The following is a 20,332-nucleotide window of genomic DNA, read 5'->3' as shown; positions in this document are numbered from 1 at the left end:
GAATTAATACCTCACAAGTGATGTTACTATTTGTATAAAAAAAATGTGACCTCAATGCTCTCATAATCGATCAAACTTCTTGACGATTAGGCCAATCATCGGAGTTACCAAACTTCCGCTTTCATCTCGCTATTTCTTTTGTTATGATCAATCTCTACTCAACATCAACTTACACCCCACTTCACAATCAGGAAAACTTTTAGAATTACCCCTAAGATTTATCTCCATATCAAACGGGTCTATAGTTTTTGATTTTACATCACGAACAACCCCGGTGACGGTGAGGCGGGTGGGACGGGCTGTGGCCCAGACGACAGAAAACGACAGCGTTTGATTCACCCTCTATCTCTGACCTTCAAAACACGCACTTACACTGCAGTGTAAAAAGGTTTTAACTTTCCCACGATTTTAAATTATGAAACAGATGCTTCCTCTGTCTCTCTCCAAACAAACCCCAACCCTTCAATGTAATTACAAAACATATTTACTTCACTTTTCATTCTTTATTGTCATAAATGAACGACTTTTGGCGGTCGCTTTCTTTCTTTCAAGGCGGAGCGAAAACCACGGTAAAACCAACGACGACTTTTATTATGACGAAGAAACCCGTGCCGGGGCAGGCCCGTCACGTCATCTGGTTGAGCTGGAAGCTCGTTATCTTACTTTGCATCGTGTTTTCTTTCGTCGCTTTGTTTCGGCTCCACTTTCAATACGAAATCCCGTCGTCGAGTGCGCCGCCGTTTCGTCACGTTATGAGATCTCGGGGTCCTCAGGATTATTTCAAGGGGCCGGCTAAGATCGCGTTTTTGTTCCTTGTTCGCCGTGACCTGCCTCTTGACTTTCTTTGGGAGAGCTTCTTTGAGGTGCGGTAAATGTTTTGTAAAGAAAAAAATGTTGTTTCTATGTGATTTTTCTTGCGGTTTTTCGGGAAAATGAGTGTGTTGTTTGGCTGTTTGTATCGCAGAATGCCGCCGTGGCGAATTTTTCGATTTATATACACTCTGCGCCGGGGTTTGTGTTCGATGAGTCCACTACAAGGTCAAAGTTCTTCTACGGACGCCAATTGAGTAATAGTATTCAGGTGATGATGATGATCGATCAAAGGAAATATTAGAAGTATAACATTTCTATTGTTTTGGCTCAGTTTGGTTGCCGAGGAAAAGGTGGAAAATTAAAGAAAAAAAGATGAAGGAAGAAATCTATGCTTGTTTTTAGTGTAAAAAAATAAAATAAAAATCTCCTCCATCAACAAATCACATGGTAGTTTAGTTTTGAAAAGATTTCTATCTACTTAAAAATTTTACTTTTCTTAGTTACTAAAAGTTTTTGTTATGAAATGTTTGTTTGGTGACTGTGAGTGAAGAAATTACTTGCTGTGTCTCAGGTGGCATGGGGAGAATCGAGTATGATTGCAGCAGAGAGGTTGTTACTTGAAGCTGCTTTAGGGGATCCCGCAAATCAAAGATTCGTCCTTGTCTCTGACAGGTTTTTTCCCCCCTAGTTTTATGAATTTGATTCCTTTTCCTTTTTAGTGATGTGGGTTTTTGAAAAAAATTGCTTTGACAATGGCTTATATGTCTATCTTTTCTTTCTCCATATTGCAGTTGTGTACCCTTGTACAACTTTAGCTATATATACAACTATTTAATGGCTTCTCCTAGAAGTTTCGTGGACAGGTAGATGGAAGACTTTGATTCTTGAGGTGCCCAGCATTGATTTTTTGCATATGGTTCATATCAATGGAAATTTTATATCTGGATGAGTGTGTAATTTATTTTGAGCCGCTTGTTACACTTCATGAAGATATTTTAAATATAAAAAATTAAATTGTTACTTTGTGTTTATAGCTTTCTTGATGGGAAGGAAGGCCGCTACCACCCAAAAATGTCACCTGTCATACCAAAAGACAGATGGCGAAAAGGATCCCAGGTTACCTATTGTTTTCATTACATCCTATTGTTCATTATATTGTCAAGTATAGGATACACACCTNAGTTTCGTGGACAGGTAGATGGAAGACTTTGATTCTTGAGGTGCCCAGCATTGATTTTTTGCATATGGTTCATATCAATGGAAATTTTATATCTGGATGAGTGTGTAATTTATTTTGAGCCGCTTGTTACACTTCATGAAGATATTTTAAATATAAAAAATTAAATTGTTACTTTGTGTTTATAGCTTTCTTGATGGGAAGGAAGGCCGCTACCACCCAAAAATGTCACCTGTCATACCAAAAGACAGATGGCGAAAAGGATCCCAGGTTATCTATTGTTTTCATTACATCCTATTGTTCATTATATTGTCAAGTATAGGATACACATCTGTTTTTCCACCCTAAGCATAATTCATCCTCTGACTTGGATTAATCTGTTGCAGTGGATCTCTTTAATACGAAGCCATGCAGAAGTTATTGTAGATGATGAGATCATTTTCCCAGTCTTTAAGAAACTTTGCAAGGTACACAGTCAAACAATTTTCTGTCTTAACCCTCTTACAGTAATATCTACGGCTTCTTTCACTGAATTATGACTCTTTAGCATTCATGTAGAACTGTACTAGATCCATTATTGTTTTTGTTTGTGACATGCTGATCAGTTCTATTATATTTAATGTGCCTTTTTTAATGTGATTTCTTGAATTTCCAATGATTTCAGTCTTCTGCATTTTTTATAAAATACATTAAGGCTGAACAAAATTAAGCTTTTTTATAAAATACATTAAGGCTGAACAAAACTTTTTTAATGAAACTTGTTTTCTTATCACTGATTAATGACATCTTCTGTCTGATTTTGCTAGTATGACATGCATGCTGGTGAGTGTTTCTATGGGCATGGCACTTAGCCCTTGGTCTTCACCATAAAACAATTGTCATTCTTAAACTAAAAATTTTCATTATCTTGTCTAGAGTGTAAAATTTGTATATCTTCTGAACAGTACATGGACTAACTTATATCCCTATTTACAGCGACGCCCACCTGTAGATGCTAGCAAGGGAAAGCTTAATCTGGTAAGCCATGTTCACCTCTAATTTAAGTTGTGATAAAAACTGACTCCCTGAACTTTATATGTTATGTGCATTGGTTTGTATGCATTTTGTATTTTGTTTCATAGATTTTGGTATCTTAATTCCCAATCTAGGAATAGCTTATGATTTTGGGCTGAAGTTCAGAATTTGAACATTAAATGCTTTCATGGAAAGGGTTTGCTTGCCAGCAATACATGTGTCAACTATCATCGTCATCGTTGTCATCATCATCATTGTTGTTGTTTGTTAAAACACATTGAGCTCAAAAAAGTCTTAAGCTGATAGGCAAAGGTCCATAAATATTTTTTAAGCTCTAACACTGCCTTTCAAGTTCAAGGTTAGATTTAGTCAACAGGTTAATGATGTAAATAAAATACAACCTCTTGGTCAAACAAGCTTTGATGTATGATGGAATACTATCAATCTTAACAGCTTAAATTAAGTGTTTATTTTATAGGCTTACATGTAGCCTCTCAAATTGTTTTTGTTCCTTTTGATCTAGAACTTAAATTCTGTATAATGTCCTCCTTTAAGTGATTGATAAAATTTTCTTATTTGGATTTCAATGCTAAATGCAGAAACTTCAAAAGCAGCACAATTGCATTCCAGATGAACATTATGTGCCGACACTGCTTGCGGTAAGCTATATCCTTGTTTCACCTTCTTGTCAATCTTTCGCAATGTTTTCAATATGTTATAGTGGTTCTTCCTGGTGTTATTTTCTTGTGATGCACTCCTTTACTGTTCATGTGTACTATTATAAACCTCTTGTTTTGTGTGGATGACTCTTTATTACTTTGTTGTCGCTGGTATTTAAGATTTTGTTTATCACTATATTTAAGTATAATTAGTTACCTTTTCTTACATTCTCTTGGTAGATGTGTGGGCTTGAAGGTGAACTTGAACGTAGAACATTGACCTATACCCAGTGGAATCAGTCTGCTACGAAGATGGAGAATAAAGGTTGGCATCCTACGACATTCAGCTATGCTAATGCTGGGCCTAAACAGATTAGGGAAATAAAGGTTCTTACCTCATTTCTTCTACTTTTCCTTTCACATTGTTCTGTACTGGGTTCTTTCCATGCTTTAATGAGAAATAGAATTGTTTTCTTTATTTGGTATAAGGTATGGTTTTATTGCTTAATCCTTGGTCTACTCCTATTGCTCCGATTTGATTTGCTGCTGTGCTCAAGTTCCTTTTTCTTTTGTGAGTCATCGGTTGACTAGGTTTTAGGGTTAAAACATCAACATGCAGAGTGCCTGGATCTCAACACAAAGTTTTTAATTGGGCACTCCAGTGTTTAATTATATTACTATGTGCTTTTATTTTATTTTGTTGTTTTTTAAGCCAATTTTGGAGTCCATTGATTTGGGTGTTCTTTGCATTTTATACTAACTGTTTCATTTTTATTCGTGTTTCGTGCAATTGAACAGCGTATCAACCATGTATACTATGAGACTGAATTCCGGACAGAGTGGTGTCGTACTAACAACACGATGGTTCCCTGCTTTTTGTTTGCAAGGAAGTTTTCTCGTGGAGCTGCCATGCGCATTCTCAGTGAGGGGGTGGTTGGCCCCTTTGATGCCTCTTCATTATTAGACGCATCTTCATCATAAGTTTTGATCGGTAATCTTCTCATACAGTTCTTGTAACTGTCAACTGACCCACTTCAAAACATAAAATGGATAGCCAGCCGGTAGCCCACTGTAGTTTTACTGATACACCACACAAGCCCACTGTAGTTTTACTGATACACCACACAATCATATACGCAGAGAAGATTTTGATACCATGACAATCAAAACAGAGAAAGCAACTAATATTTAGAGAACATAAATGGGGTGAACAGTGAATATTGAAGTGTATCCGAAAAGCCATCATTTCTAGCCTGCCCAGAAATTTTGCAAAGAATTAATCTAATCGTGCCTTTTTTTGTAGCACTCTGATTCAACGAATTCTTGACCAGGTGGGAAAGAAACAGCAAATCTGTCACATATTATGTAATGTTTATTGTTGCAGCACAAAACTTAGATACAGTTACAGTACTATTAGGACTCCTTCTTCTAATTGTTTTGAACATCCTTATCTACACTAAATAACCGAAATAATATACAAAATATTTTTCTTCCTTGCATGAGATCTATTTGTTCTGATCGTACAAATACTTATGTACAATTCTTTTAATATATACATTTGGTCTTAATTTATTTGCTTGCATATCCTCCTCACTTCACCCTTTGCACCGGTGAGCACATTTGTTGCTGATAACTTTACAAATGCAGAGGAGATAGCCTGGTAAAAGTAGTTTTCAATACTTTCTATCATCTGCAAACTTATGAACAGTGGGTGTTGTGCAAGGATCTCTAGATATGCTGGAGTCACTCACGAACAATCCTTTTCCCCTCAATATATGTTTGAAGTAGGGGTGAAATCGAGTTGGGTTGAGTCCAGTATCTGGTTACTCGAACTCGACTTGATTGCTACAGTTCCAATTCGAGCCTGAGGAATCAAGTTTCAACTTGAGCTTGGTACCTGAAGTTAGAATTCAAGTTTGTATAATCGAGCTTTAATCAAGCTTTTCGAGCTTAATTGAATTTATTTGAGCTTTTCGAGTTGAGTTGTACAGTGATGAAACTTGACTCGAATCAGTATACGAGCTATTTGAGCTCAAGCCAATGCCGCGAGCGGCTCGAGTTCAGTTTTCACCCCTAGTCTGAAGTACTGGTTCTCAATGCATGTCTGAAGTACTGGTTATCGGAAACTAAAGGACTCCAGTAATTAGGTAAAAATATGACATTTGTTATTGGAGTTAGATGGACATGCAATCTGTCAACTATGTTTAGGCAATGCCCAACTCCTAGGGTATGTGCACCTGCAGCAACAACAACAAAGTTTAATGAAACCAATCTGAAACTATCTGATAACATTATTGAACTGTTAACAATAGTTTACCCATCATGGCGACTGCTTCCTCGACGTTCATTCCTGAAAACGGAAAGTAATCTGTTAACTGAAACTCCAGCAGGAGGAAGATGAATGTCAGCTTGTTGATGACTGGAAGTGGTGGAGTCTTTTCTTCCAAAACGAATCTTAACAAGAGGTCCTCCTGAGAGAGAGACTGCTTCCCTGGAAGTTAGAGCAATTATGTCTTCACAAGATACCTGCCCTGGACACTTCTCTTCCAATGTTGCTTTTATACTATGAATCTTTTCTCGGTTTTGTAAAGCAAAGTTCCTTGCAGAAGTAAATTATGAATCTTCCGTATCCAACAAGATAGATGCATCACAGCCCTGTATCATAAAAAAATCTCAAATTAACTATCTCTGGGTGGTCGAGTGGTTCGATAGGGACTCTTGGGTGTATTATTCAAGAGGTCCAGAGTTCAAGTCTCTTCTCGGTTGCTAAGAAAGGTAGTCACCGGAGCTAATAAGGGTAGATCAGAGTCTTCTATATATTGAGTATATCGTGTCATTTATACGTCAACCCAATAAAATTCTATTGCATAATGTAATATGATAGGCGTTTATTTGTTAGGTAAACTTTTCTGTTGTTCACCAAACATTTATAGTGAAGTTTAAAATGCAAACCTGGACTTGGCAGTCACGAAAAATAAGCCTAAGGAAAGTGGCGAGTATGGTAAGCATCTAGCAAAGAAATCTTTCGAACAGCGATCTCCACAATTATCTTCCAAATTAGGACATGAATTTTTGTAATAGTCAAAAGTAAGAGCCTTTAAATTATAAGCTGCGGCCAATGATGCTAGAACAAGCAAAACAGAACATCTTTCCATTGAAACACTCTACAAGTCTACTGGATTAGATAAGTCAAAAATATGTCTGGATAACCTAAGGTCTTGCTATCGGTCACAAGCCAAGTGGTTGACGGTCTTCAATGTTTTTGAAGTTTTTGGGGCATTCGTCTCTTCTCTTCTTTGATAAGTTCATTCTCCTCCATTGAAATCCATCCTCTACCTCAATTTGATTCTTAGCATTTACCTATCTATCACTTTACGTGGGAATTTTTTTTTTTCTTTTAATATTTTTAAACACTTATTCTCTTGTCAACTATTTATTATTTTTTGCTTTACGAGTGATTAATTATATAAGGCCTTGGGAGAGATAAGTGATGATTATAAGGGCATTCAATGATAATTTTCAGAACAAAAAATGTGTGTTGTAATTACATCAAAAATTGGGGGAATTAGAGAAATTTGCCTATTTTTTGGATAATTAATTTTAAATGTGTGTTAAAATTTTTTGTTGTTCAAGGGTTTTAAAATGAAAAGTTGAAGAGCTAATATTTCATCAACAAAAAAGTCTTCAAAATATGTGAAACACGTTATTTTTATACTCATCTAATATAATCATATCAGATACGAAGTTTTTGTTTTTTTCTCCATTTAGATATATGAATATATATACGGATACTGTACGTTTATCTTACCTAAAGACATTCCATCCAAATTTTTCTCTGTTCACATCTAGACAATAAATATCATTTAAAAAATATGAAATACAACTTTAAAAAAACATTTTAAGTGGCATTTAATCAAAATATAATAGTCCATATATCCAAAATATTTCCAACAAAGGTAAGACCTAATAAAACTATAAAAGTATAAAACACCCATTACTCCTAAATAGGTCCTACCTCAACTCCCAACTGTTAATAAGAAAAAAAAAAACTAAATAGGTCCTACCTCAACTCCCAACTGTTAATAAGAAAAAAAAAAAGAAAATATTATATAACAATTGTACAATAATCAATTACCAATAATGTAAATAAAAAAAAATAAAAAAAAAGGAATATCATATTATTTTTATTATTATTTTTACAGATTTCTCTTGTTTACATGGTTGCATATTCTCCTTACTTCACCCTTTGCATTGGTGAGCACATTTGTTGAAGATAACTTGACAAATGCAGAGGAAAATGCCTGGAAGAAGTAGTTTTTATCATAAGCAAACTTATGAACAATGGCTGCAGTGCGAGGATCTCTGGAAAGGCTTGAGTCCACACCAAACAAGCCTTTGCCCATCAGGATATTTCTATAGTACTGGTTATCAAAGACCACTGGGGTCAAGTCATTAGGCACAACTGTGAGATTTGTCAGTGGAGTTCTTGTTGGGCATGCCAATTTTAGTAATTGTTGATAGCCTTCATTCATCTCATCTCCTGGATGTGGATCATACAATCTGTCTACTATATTTATGCAGTGCCCACCACCTAGTGTATGTGCACCTGCAACGAAACAAAGCGAAAACGTTTATATTATCTCGTAATACTACACTGACAAACCCTTCTCATTAACTTTCTCTAAAAGACGTGTATGTGCACCTGCAATGAAACAAAGCGAAAACGTCTGTGTTATCCAGTAATACTACACTGACAAACCCTTTGCACTAACTTTCTCTAAAAAATCGCAACGTGTCAGTTCGCAATGGATTCCGTCTGACTAAATGCGAATTGACTAATTACGAACTGTCACGTCGCGTTTATGAGAAAAAATTATGGAAAATGTTTTTTCAACCTATCTTTATTCTGTAACATTATCGAGTTGGAAATATTGGTCAAATTGTTACCTAAGATGGCGACTGATTCCAAGAGGTTCATTCCTTTGGAGCTGAAGATAGGGAGTAATTGGTCGACTGTGATTCCAGAAGAAGGAAGATGAGTGTTAGCTTGTTGGTGATTACAGGTGGTGGAGTCTTTTCTTCCAAGAGGAATCTGAATTTGTGGTCCTCCGGAGACGGACACTGCTTCCCTGGCAGCTAAAGCAATTATGTCTGCACAAGAAACCTGACCGGGACACACAGCTTCTAATGTAGTTTTTATACGTTGAATCTTTTCTCGATGTCTTACACCAAAGTTCTTTGAAGAAACCATTTCGGAATCATGGGTCAAGCCATCATAATCAAGCAAAATTGATGCATCACAACCCTGCATTACAAGTTTATAACAAAATCCATGAGTGCAAAGATCATGCCGGGTAACACAACATTCATATTTAAAGCTTAATCATGGATCCGGACAGATGCAATGCAAGAGATTTGAACATGAAATATTTGGCTCTAATACCATACTAAGAACAGCTGAGAATCCACGCAAATAATTACCTGGACTTGGCAGTCATGAAACAGAAGCCTAAGAAAAGCAGCAGGAGCTGAAGCATCCAAGAAGGAAATGCTCAGAATCTCTTTCTTGACAATGGCTTCTAAACTTGGACATGAATGCTTGTAATAGTCATAAGCAAGTTGAGCTTCTTTAACTCCAATGGAGACCTCTACAGTCACCAACAATGCTGCTACCAGAAAAAAAGCAGAACAGCTTCCCATTTTCTCACTATCCCAGAGACACAATAGGAAAGATAGAGGAAACTTGGCAATAAATGTGGATATATAGCTGCATGGGGGTGAGTGAGATCTTGGAAGCTCTTAGCAGATAGCAACTACTTTCATAACTCACAAAATGCCAACTTAAGCTAGTTAATGCATACATTCAATACAGCTTGGAGAATGATCCAATGGGTGTCATCGACAGGTAACGTTACCTCTAATACACTAATCTATCAAAATAATCTTATTTTAATCAAACTAAGATTATTATCTAGACTGTCCTTATAATTTTCCCAGCTTTGGCTTCGAAATCTAGGCCTGTGAATAGTGTCAACTACTCTAAAGTACAGAATGAATTTTCACATGTCTTGACGAGTGGGCAATAACTACAGTAATCAGTTATCCGGAATTTATGCAGCAAAAGTAATTCTGAGAAAGATCATTAATCTAAATATCGGGCCAATCTCAACTCCCAACTGTTCAGAAGCTTATCTTACCTTCATAAATCATACAGAGTCACGTTGAAGCCCATCTTATATTCATGAATCTCTGTTGCTTCTTGACATTTTTGTGGAACCCCATGATGTTAGAGACTACATATCCAATATGGACCCACAACAAAAAATTACAGATGCATCATCTTAGCAAAACATTCAAAAACAAAAAGGCTAGATAGTGAGATTGACCACGGGTTTCAGCTAATCAATCAAACATTATTACCCACTTTATCGAGAGTGTCTACGAGTAACCATAATATGTTGCCTCCGGGGGTTGAGAGAGGAGTAATGTAACCCCCGGTAGTATGCAGCTGGTCAAAGGTATCATCCAAGATGGTTTTTTTAAATTTTTTTATCTTTTTTATGATCAGGAGTGTATAGACTAGCTGCGTCTCAACTAATCTCCCAAAACTTTGAAATTAACGGCCGGCTAAGAGCTCTAGTAACCACCACTATTAACAACCATAGGGACTTAAACTCAGAATATCATGTAAGATCCTTCTCTTGCTCTTTTACCTTCAAGGGAACTCAAACTTGAGATATCATGTTAAATTCTCCTTGTAAGAGATCATGTTAGATGTTCATTTTGCTCTTTTACCCTCAAAAGGACCCGAACTTCAGAAACTATGTAGGATCTTCCTCTTGAAAGATCATGTAGGATCCTCTTCTACTATCAATGGAACTCAAACTTGAGACACCATATTAGATTCTCCTTTACTCTTTTACCATTAGGTCACCTAGTGGTGGACCTTACCCATAGACTGTTACAGGAAAACTTCTGAAAATCAGTTTCTCAATCAATATCCAGCTTACTAAATGAATGCGGCAAATTAGTTGGCCTCTGTAAATTTGTCAGTCATGAATAACTGTTAATGACCACACAAATTTTTTGCAGTAGATGAATTTATGCAAATCATTTAATTAGTTAACAAACAACTGCAGACCGATGAGATCTTAAATGTGCTGTTAGCAAGGTAACGGTAACGTTGCTCTCATCTCATCTAGATGACTAGATTATGATTCACTCATTCTTGAACTACAATTCAACAATCCCTGATAATCATGTAGCAGACTTCGAAGAACAATAGGGAGCTCTTACATTCTACACAGACATAGCATAACATGAAAAGAGAACATAAAAGAGCTGCCTAAAACAACCAGGAAAGGGTGTGTTTGCAATATTTTTGAGAGAGTTAGTTACAAATAGACTAAATAAAGAATGAATTAAATATTTTAGAAGGAAAAAGTTGGAGAATAAAACCAACCAAGCCAGGCAGAGTATGTGCAACTAAGAACCGCAATTTGATTTGGCACAGGTACACTTTTCTTCATTGTGAAAAGAGTTACCGATTTTTTCCCACCCACAGATTTTTAAAATACCATTTTATTATTCAAATTTATATTTCAATGGCATAAAAAAAACAAACTCTATTCAAGCTGTTAGAACTTTTGAACAAAGGAGGCCGTTGAGTCTTTTGATAGTAGAATGATGGATTTTGGTGATTGGGATTGGGATTGATCAGAATTTAACTTGGGACGAGCGTCTGTACAAACCCTAATCACTCAACTATCGACAATTGGTAGGGTCAACAAGAGTAGGGTTTGAGGAATTTTGGTGAGCAATGATCAGGGAAGAGAATGGTGATGGTATGGGATCACAAAAATGCCGGTATCGGAAACAGAATATCAATTTAGACAATAAAGTGATATTTTAAAAGTCTATGAGTGAAAAAAAGTCATTAAACCATTATTTGAGTGGGAAAAAGTCGTTTACTCTTGTGAAAACCAACAACCATGAATTTTCTGCACTTCAAAAATATATGATCCGATATATAAAGTTTAAAGTACAGAGATAGGTGTGTAACGTGCAAGACATTTTCTTATACAATACAAGAGTGATTCACATAAAAAGAATTACCAAGGGAAGATCCTGTGCCTTTTCTGTTTTGCCTTTATTATTTCTCCCGATCAGCCTTTCGTTCAAACACTTTTGATTTGAACAAGGTCGTGATAATTACTCTTGATTTCAGCTAACTTATGCTGTAACCCAAAAGACTTGAATGTTAGAAAGAAGGTGACCTATCAAGTGTTTTGGTTCCCTGCAAAGTTAAGCCACTGTGTTGAGCTCTCAAGCCACGACTTATAACTCAGCATCCATGCTTCACCAACACTATTCCGTCTGCAAGTTACCTGTGTTTCAGTCTTGATCAGAAGCCCAAAGTAATCATGTAGGCTGGGGAAGCTGATAGTCACGAACCTCCTATTTAAGAGTTGTATGCCTCTCTTACATAATCTCTAACATAAAGAATTTTCAGGATATATCTCAAATTAACTGATGTTGGAATGGATAGCCATTTTCCTCATTTCCTTATTCAAGGTTTTCAATACAAATACTAGTTCTTCAAACTGGGGATGGGAACGCTGCATGGGGGTGAGTGAGATCTTGGAAGCTCTTAGCAGATAGCAACTACTTTCATAACTCACAAAATGCCAACTTAAACTAGTTAATGCACACCTTCAATACATCTTGGAGAATGATCCAATGGGTGTCATCGAGAGGTAACGTTACCTCTAATACACTAATCTATCACAATAATCTTATTTTAATCAAACTAAGATTATTATCTAGACTGTCCTTATAATTTTCCCAGCTTTGGCTTCGAAATCTAGGCCTGTGAATAGTGTCAACTACTCTAAAGTACAGAATGAATTTTCACATGTCTTGACGAGTGGGCAATAACTACAGTAATCAGTTATCCGGAATTTATGCAGCAAAAGCAATTCTGAGAAAGATCATTAATCTAAATATCGGGCCAATCTCAACTCCCAACTGTTCAGAAGCTTATCTTACCTTCATAAATCATACAGAGTCACGTTGAAGCCCATCTTATATTCATGAATCTCTGTTGCTTCTTGACATTTTTGTGGAACCCCATGATGTTAGAGACTACATATCCAATATGGACCCACAACAAAAAATTACAGATGCATCATCTTAGCAAAACATTCAAAAACAAAAAGGCTAGATAGTGAGATTGACCACGGGTTTCAGCTAATCAATCAAACATTATTACCCACTTTATCGAGAGTGTCTACGAGTAACCATAATATGTTGCCTCCGGGGGTTGAGAGAGGAGTAATGTAACGCCCGGTAGTATGCAGCTGGTCAAAGGTATCATCCAAGATGGTTTTTTTAAATTTTTTTATCTTTTTTATGATCAGGAGTGTATAGACTAGCTGCGTCTCAACTAATCTCCCAAAACTTTGAAATTAACGGCCGGCTAAGAGCTCTAGTAACCACCACTATTAACAACCATAGGGACTTAAACTCAGAATATCATGTAAGATCCTTCTCTTGCTCTTTTACCTTCAAGGGAACTCAAACTTGAGATATCATGTTAAATTCTCCTTGTAAGAGATCATGTTAGATGTTCATTTTGCTCTTTTACCCTCAAAAGGACCCGAACTTCAGAAACTATGTAGGATCTTCCTCTTGAAAGATCATGTAGGATCCTCTTCTACTATCAATGGAACTCAAACTTGAGACACCATATTAGATTCTCCTTTACTCTTTTACCATTAGGTCACCTAGTGGTGGACCTTACCCATAGACTGTTACAGGAAAACTTCTGAAAATCAGTTTCTCAATCAATATCCAGCTTACTAAATGAATGCGGCAAATTAGTTGGCCTCTGTAAATTTGTCAGTCATGAATAACTGTTAATGACCACACATATTTTTTGCAGTAGATGAATTTGACAGCTGCCAGACCAATGAGATCTTAAATGTGCTGTTAGCAAGGTAACGGTAACATTGCTCTCATCTCATCTGGATTACTAGATCATGATTCACTCATTCTTGAACTACAATTCAACAATCCCTGATAATCATGTAGCAGACTTCGAAAAACAATAGGGAGCTCTTACATTCTACACAGACAAAGCATAACATGAAAAGAGAACATAAAAGAGCTGCCTAAAACAACCAGGAAAGGGTGTGTTTGCAATATTTTTGAGAGAGTTAGCTACAAATAGACTAAATAAAGAATGAATTAAATATTTTAGAAGGAAAAAGTCGGAGAATAAAACCAACCAAGCCAGGCAGAATATGTGCAACTAAGAACCGCAATTTGATTTGGCACAGGTACACTTTTCTTCATTGTGAAAAGAGTTACCGATTTTTTCCCACCCACAAATTTTTAAAATACCATTTTATTATTCAAATTTATATTTCAGTGGCATAAAGAAAACAAACTATATTCAAGCTGTTAGAACTTTTGAACAAAGGAGGCCGTTGAGTCTTTTGATAGTAGAATTATGGATTTTGGTGATTGGGATTGGGATTGATCAGAATTTAACTTGGGACGAGCGTCTGTACAAACCCTAATCACTCAACTATCGACAATTGGTAGGGTCAACAAGAGTAGGGTTTGAGGAATTTTGGTGAGCAATGATCAGGGAAGAGAATGGTGATGGTATGGGATCACAAAAATGCCGGTATCGGAAACAGAATATCAATTTAGACAATAAAGTGATATTTTAAAAGTCTATGAGTGAAAAAAAGTCATTAAACCATTATTTGAGTGGGAAAATGTCGTTTACTCTTGTGAAAACCAACAACCATGAATTTTCTGCACTTCAAAAATATATGATCCGATATATAAAGTTTAAAGTACAGAGATAGGTGTGTAACGTGCAAGACATTTTCTTATACAATACAAGAGTGATTCACATAAAAAGAATTACCAAGGGAAGATCCTGTGCCTTTTCTGTTTTGCCTTTATTATTTCTCCCGATCAGCCTTTCGTTCAAACACTTTTGATTTGAACAAGGTCGTGATAATTACTCTTGATTTCAGCTAACTTATGCTGTAACCCAAAAGACTTGAATGTTAGAAAGAATGTGACCTATCAAGTGTTTTGGTTCCCTGCAAAATTAAGCCACTGTGTTGAGCTCTCAAGCCACGACTTATAACTCAGCATCCATGTTTCACCAACACTATTCCGTCTGCAAGTTACCTGTGTTTCAGTCTTGATCAGAAGCCCAAAGTAATCATGTAGGCTGGGGAAGCTGATAGTCACGAACCTCCTATTTAAGAGTTGTATGCCTCTCTTACATAATCTCTAACATAAAGAATTTTCAGGATATATCTCAAATTAACTGATGTTGGAATGGATAGCCATTTTCCTCATTTCCTTATTCAAGGTTTTCAATACAAATACTAGTTCTTCAAACTGGGGATGGGAACTATGATCCATAAAAAATGTTGTTATCACCCCATGTAATTCGATAAAACTCCAACCGGGGAGTTTTCTCAGGCCCAGAGACCTCATTAAGGTCCATGCCTCACCCACTCCATCCCATCTATCCAGTGAAGCATAGCAATGTGCTAGTTGAACATAGTTTCCAGCATCTGTAGGCTTCAACCTGAGAACATCATTGGCAATGATTTTACCAAGTTCCCAGTTACCAGTGGCCCGACAAGCATCAAGGAGTATGCCTAAAACATCTACTGAAGTGTCTGAGAAATTCCCCTTATATAAGTCATACGCTTCCTCAACCCTACCAGCTCGACAGAGGATGTCAAGGATGCATGCACAATGTTCAAGTTTCGGTTCAACCCCAAAATCTCTAGTCATTGATTGGAATATGCTCAGACCCTGCTGGACAAAGCCCTTATGACTACATGCAGAGAGGACTGCAAGGAACATCACATGGTTTGGTTCAGAACCAGTGTGAAGAAACTCTTCATACATCCTCAAAGCAATCTCCCCTCTGCCATGGGAACCATATCCGGCTATGATTGAGCTCCATGAAACCAGATCATGTTGCGACATCCCATCAAAACACTTTTGAGCAGCATCTAAGTCACCGCATTTGCAGTACATATCAACCAGAGCTGTATCAACCAAGATGTATGGTCTTAGGCAACTCCTGATCACAACATTGTGGACCCACTTTCCCTGCTGAAGTGCCCCAATGGAAGCACAAGCTTGGAAGAGGGAAACAACTGTAATTGAGTCAGGTCTTTGAAGGGCTGCCCTCATTTCAGTAAAGAGGAAGAAAGCCTTGGGCAAATCGCAGTTCTGAGCATATCCAGCTATTATTGCATTCCATGAAACCAAATCTCTTTCACCCATCCTATAAAAAACGGCACAACTCTGCTCCAATTGACCACATTTTGCATACATGGTGACAAGAGAGTTTTGGGCAGGGATGTCCAGTGTCATCTCTTGCCTTATTATGTATCCATGAATGGAGGTCCCAAAATCCAAGGAACCCAATTGTGCACAAGCTGAAAGAGCACTACCTATTGTGGCACTAGATGGCTCCATTCTTGACTTTAACATTTCACAGAAGATTAACAGTGCCTTGTCAGCACAATCATTCTGAACAAGCCCCGATATCATTGCAGTCCATAAAACAACATCCTTGTCTGGTGTCTGCTCAAAAATTCGAAATGCAACATTGACATTCCCACATTTCAAATACATAATTATAAGTGACGTTGCAACATGTGCATCCATGTTAAACCCTGCTCTTAAAATCAGTCCATGCACCAACTTCCCCAATTCAAGATCATTCTCTATTACATTAGCAGACACAAGAGACCCAAATGTCTGCTGCTCAGGATCTACACCTTCAATCCTCATTCTATACAAAAGCCGCAATATTTCTCTAACATTACCAACTTGAGCATACCCCGAAATCAACGAATTCCATGAAATTGAATCCCTTTTATCCATCATTTCAAACAAGTCCCTTGCATCATAAACACTCCCGCATTTACCATACATATTGATCATAGAATTAACCAGAGCTATATCGATCTCAAAACCATACAAAACCACACAACAATGCAAGCACTTCACATGTTTAAGCTCCAAAACACCACACACCATCCCTAACAAAGTCACCACACTAGGTTCAATCCCATCAATTCTCATTTCATTAAACATACAAAACGACATGTTAACGTCACCAGCACGTGAGTAACAGCCAATGATGGCAGTCCAAGCAACCACATCTCTAAGAGGCATTAAGTCAAACACCTTCCGCGCGCTTTTTGTGTGACCAAATTTTGCGTAGAAGTTGATCAACGAAGAAGAAATATAAGGATCCAAAGAGAACCCATTAACGATGATTTGCTGGTGTAATGACAGGCCCAATGAAAAGAGGTTTAGAGAAATGCATGATTTTAGCAGAGTGGTGAAAGTGGAGGAGTTGCTTAAACCGACTTCAGGGTGTGCATTTTGAGAAGAGAGGATGCTAACAAGAGACTTAATTAACTTAATGGGATGAGAAGTTAAGAGTGATTGTTTCAGCTTGTTCATAACTCATGCTAAAGTCAAAAATCCGATTTTAACTTGTATAATGCTTGACGTTTTGAACGACATGAGTTGAAGCCTGAAGGACATGTAGTTTTTAACTTTCTATATATTCAGGTGGAGTCATGTCAAGTTCTAAGACCCTAAGTGTGGTTGGGTTAAGGGTGAAATCTGAGTCGAGTATCCACTTAATCGAACTTAACTAGAATGCTACAGTACCAAATTCAAGTTCAAGATTAAGCCTCAGAAATCAAGTTCAAACTCGAACTCAATACCTGAAATTAGAACTCAAGTTCGTATAATCGAGTTTTATTCGAGTTCGAGAATACTAATTTCAATCGCATTCGTGCTTTAATCAAGTTTGAGTTCTATTGTGATCGAACTCAACTCAAATGACAACTTGAACTACTCGAACTCGAACTCGACTCAACTAATACCGAGCCAAGTTCGAGTGGCTCAGCTTGATTTTCACCCCTAATTGGGTACCTGCTGACGAGCACATAACTAGTTATTAAGAGTAGCACATGTTCATATATGCATTTGCTCAAACTGAAGACTATGGTATAACTGAAGAATATATAAGATAAAAAGAGTGAAAAGCGTCAATCTCATGACAACAATAACATGGTATGATTAATTTAATTAATTACTAAGACATAAATAGGAATACATAAAAACGCCAATAATGTCGTGGGCAAAGATAAAATTCAGCACAGTTTTAGTTCTTATTTGGATATTCCCTTGCCCCAAATATCGTAGATCCGATTCTGACATTGGTACTACCCATTTCAATCTGCAAAACCAGCAAGTTTTGTTAGTAGTTGTGTAACTCTTGATTAAGCATAACAAATCAGACATGCATATATTTTCAGTTCCAAAGATGATTTTGTCATGATAATGGATGATAGAGTAACAAAAATTAATCGTTTAAGCAAAAAGTAGGTCTTCCTTACCGCCAGCTCAAAGTCACCAGACATGCCCATTGATAATTCACATTGTTCTTCTGGCATTCCAATTGCCTGGCAAACCTCACTTCTACAATGTGCTAATGTCTGATTACAGAATATAAATTTACGTCAGAATTTTTTATATTTTCCCATTGTAAACAAAGCATATAAATAAAAGAAGAGAGAAAAAAAACGAAAGGGAGTAAAAAAAAAAAAAAAAAATCAGACTGTTACCTTGAAGTTCTCTGGGGTTGATGTATAATCCAGCATCCCAATTGTCATAAGACCAGAAAACTCAAGGTTTGGGCAGCTTTGACTAACATGTTGCGCAAGTTCCACACACCCTGAGGGCTCAACACCAGATTTTGCTGCAAAAGTGGCAGATACCAAAAAGAATTCATTTCTATTATAATAGCAGAAGCAGGGTTTTCTTTTAAAATTTTCAAGTTATAGGTTTTCACATTCCAGATAAATGTCACAAATAAATGGACAAGAAGGGAATGCATCATATGCACCACAAGACAAAGATGAAACATTGATTGTTCTAGAACAGGACTTCATTCGAAATCAACACTAAGGACAAGCTATGGCCCACGAACAAGTTTTGAACTAGATTGGAAGAGAAGAGCTTGAAGCAAAAGTCTATAGCTACAAGCACCAGTTGAAGTATTAAACTTCCCATTCAACTGGCAATACTGGAAATTTTGTAATGACAATGCAGTAACGAAAACTAACCGACTTACATTCCTCTCCACTGGTATTCACTTGGATAAAGACTTTTAATGGCTTCCTTTCCATGCCTGCAACCACACGATCAAGACGATCAGCAATCTGCAGAATGAAATATCATGAAATTAAACAAAATGAGACTTGCCAAGGCCATCCAAAGAGCTTCGGCTTAGGTACTCAGTTCAGTGAACGAGTCAATAATGCTCAGGACATCATACTCAAATCTCCTAAAACAAAAATATAAAAAAAAAAAAAAAATACCGCAAACTCAAATCTCCTGACATAACAAAACTTGGCAAAAGTATTTACCTTCTTGTCATCCACAGTTTCTACCATTGCAAGGTTTGGCACACCAGCTGCAAATGAACAAAAGATGAATTATAAACAAATCAGACATCATATGTCATCCTCTAGCAATCAAAGACAAAAAATGCAAATAGAGAAAATAAAAAGATCATTACTCAGTAAAGCTTTCACTTTGTTGCTCTGTAAATTCCCAATAAAATGCCACTCTATGTCCTCCGGAAGCTGCAGGTTCAAATCCAGCTAACAAAGTCAAAAACTTTCCTTCACAATAGGAAAAAAAAAACGAGACATCAAATTTTTATTTCCACTCATCAGAAACTTCAATAACATTGTAGACTTAACAACTAAATAAAAAGTATTCAAATAATTTTAATATTGAAAATAAAAAGGACCTGAGGAGCTTTCTCGACGAGTTCTTGAACATAATTTTCACCGAAGCAACGATGGCCAGCGTCATAAACTTCACGAAGGAGAGGCACTGGCTTGGTTTTGCTCACCGCGACGATTCGGATCCGGTCCGGTCCGCGACCCGACCGTTCGGCTGCTTGGTGAACTCTTTGGATGACGGAACGAAGCGCCACCGCTGCGACGCCGTCAGTGGCGGCTGAGGACGCGGCCATGCCTTCGTCGTTGATGTTAGCGTTATGGTCTCTCGCACAGCCTTCTTCTTGTCGTTCTAGATTGTTCATGTCTCTTCCTTTACTCTGTCTCGCTACCGCTCATTTCAGTAACAAATTGTGCCAAAACGGTGCGTAAATGGTAAGAATTGTAACAATGCAATGTCGTTGACGTTTAGAACCAAACGACAATGTCGTTGATCTTTGGAACCAAACGACAATGTCGTTGATCTTTGGAACCAAACGATGCGTTTATTGCTTTTGTTTTTCTTTTTTAAGTGCATCGACGAATACGAATATTACCTACAACGTATTCAAAATATCTTATATATCAATAAATAATATATTTATATTTTAAATATAAAGAATCTGGATTTTTATTTTTATAAATAAATTTTTTATAATAAAAAATTTAGATTATATAAATATTCAATTTAGAGATGTTATTACAATAAAAGAGTTAAAAAGAATTTATCCCCCACAAATAATGGTTTTGTAACAATGCAATATCGTTGACCTTTGGAACCAAACGACAATGTCGTTGAT

At 36.9% G+C, this 20,332-nt stretch overlaps 4 protein-coding genes and 1 pseudogene across 5 annotated transcripts; 1 reads left to right on the top strand and 4 right to left on the bottom strand.

Annotated features, from left to right (window-relative positions):
- The first annotated feature begins 385 nt into the window (after positions 1-385).
- On the top strand, positions 386-5,231 carry LOC116133399 (glycosyltransferase BC10-like). Of its 2 annotated transcripts, XM_031419103.1 has the most exons (11): positions 386-863; positions 965-1,081; positions 1,385-1,485; positions 1,605-1,676; positions 1,848-1,929; positions 2,377-2,457; positions 2,966-3,007; positions 3,604-3,663; positions 3,904-4,050; positions 4,462-4,654; positions 4,967-5,066. In XM_031419103.1, exons 1-10 carry the CDS (start codon positions 516-518, stop codon positions 4,642-4,644), a joined length of 1,233 nt encoding a protein of 410 aa, XP_031274963.1. In that variant the 5' UTR covers positions 386-515; the 3' UTR covers positions 4,645-4,654; positions 4,967-5,066. The 2 variants fall into 2 exon arrangements, with proteins under 2 accessions (XP_031274963.1, XP_031274962.1); XM_031419102.1 differs by having other exon boundaries at positions 4,462-5,231.
- LOC116133375 lies at positions 5,228-6,818 on the bottom strand (annotated as a pseudogene).
- Positions 6,819-7,859: 1,041 nt separating this feature from the next.
- Positions 7,860-9,540, bottom strand: LOC116133374 (peroxidase 29-like). The gene is made up of 3 exons (XM_031419080.1): positions 9,145-9,540; positions 8,611-8,968; positions 7,860-8,269 (listed from the first exon to the last, which is right to left on the bottom strand). Exons 1-3 carry the CDS (start codon positions 9,361-9,363, stop codon positions 7,860-7,862), a joined length of 987 nt encoding a protein of 328 aa, XP_031274940.1. The 5' UTR covers positions 9,364-9,540.
- Positions 9,541-14,516: 4,976 nt separating this feature from the next.
- Positions 14,517-17,220, bottom strand: LOC116133394 (pentatricopeptide repeat-containing protein At4g04370). Its single transcript, XM_031419097.1, has 2 exons — positions 14,878-17,220; positions 14,517-14,786 (listed from the first exon to the last, which is right to left on the bottom strand). Exon 1 carries the CDS (start codon positions 17,191-17,193, stop codon positions 15,016-15,018), a length of 2,178 nt encoding a protein of 725 aa, XP_031274957.1. The 5' UTR covers positions 17,194-17,220; the 3' UTR covers positions 14,517-14,786; positions 14,878-15,015.
- Positions 17,221-17,798: 578 nt separating this feature from the next.
- On the bottom strand, positions 17,799-19,939 carry LOC116133391 (pyridoxal phosphate homeostasis protein). Its single transcript, XM_031419092.1, has 7 exons — positions 19,562-19,939; positions 19,325-19,391; positions 19,173-19,219; positions 18,878-18,965; positions 18,369-18,502; positions 18,141-18,239; positions 17,799-17,980 (listed from the first exon to the last, which is right to left on the bottom strand). Exons 1-7 carry the CDS (start codon positions 19,856-19,858, stop codon positions 17,906-17,908), a joined length of 807 nt encoding a protein of 268 aa, XP_031274952.1. The 5' UTR covers positions 19,859-19,939; the 3' UTR covers positions 17,799-17,905.
- Between the last annotated feature and the right edge of the window lie 393 nt (positions 19,940-20,332).

The sequence above is a fragment of the Pistacia vera genome, unplaced genomic scaffold (genome assembly GCF_008641045.1).
Source record: "Pistacia vera cultivar Batoury unplaced genomic scaffold, PisVer_v2 Contig269, whole genome shotgun sequence".
NCBI lineage: Eukaryota > Viridiplantae > Streptophyta > Magnoliopsida > Sapindales > Anacardiaceae > Pistacia > Pistacia vera.
This window is presented reverse-complemented; position numbering and strand designations above follow the sequence as displayed.

Coding starts and splice junctions, on each gene's coding strand:
- LOC116133374 (XM_031419080.1), bottom strand. CDS start 9,363: ATGGGAAGCTGTTCTGCTTTTTTTCTGGTAGCAGCATTGTTGGTGACT. Junction 8,969..9,144: donor TTCATGACTGCCAAGTCCAG/GTAATTATTTGC, acceptor CTTGTAATGCAG/GGTTGTGATGCATCAATTTT. Junction 8,270..8,610: donor GGAATCAGTCGCCATCTTAG/GTAACAATTTGA, acceptor GTTTCGTTGCAG/GTGCACATACACTAGGTGGT.
- LOC116133391 (XM_031419092.1), bottom strand. CDS start 19,858: ATGAACAATCTAGAACGACAAGAAGAAGGCTGTGCGAGAGACCATAAC. Junction 19,220..19,324: donor CAAAGTGAAAGCTTTACTGA/GTAATGATCTTT, acceptor GTTCATTTGCAG/CTGGTGTGCCAAACCTTGCA. Junction 17,981..18,140: donor CTGGTGACTTTGAGCTGGCG/GTAAGGAAGACC, acceptor CTGGTTTTGCAG/ATTGAAATGGGTAGTACCAA.
- LOC116133394 (XM_031419097.1), bottom strand. CDS start 17,193: ATGAACAAGCTGAAACAATCACTCTTAACTTCTCATCCCATTAAGTTA.
- LOC116133399 (XM_031419102.1), top strand. CDS start 516: ATGAACGACTTTTGGCGGTCGCTTTCTTTCTTTCAAGGCGGAGCGAAA. Junction 1,082..1,384: donor AATTGAGTAATAGTATTCAG/GTGATGATGATG, acceptor GCTGTGTCTCAG/GTGGCATGGGGAGAATCGAG. Junction 1,677..1,847: donor CCTAGAAGTTTCGTGGACAG/GTAGATGGAAGA, acceptor TTGTGTTTATAG/CTTTCTTGATGGGAAGGAAG.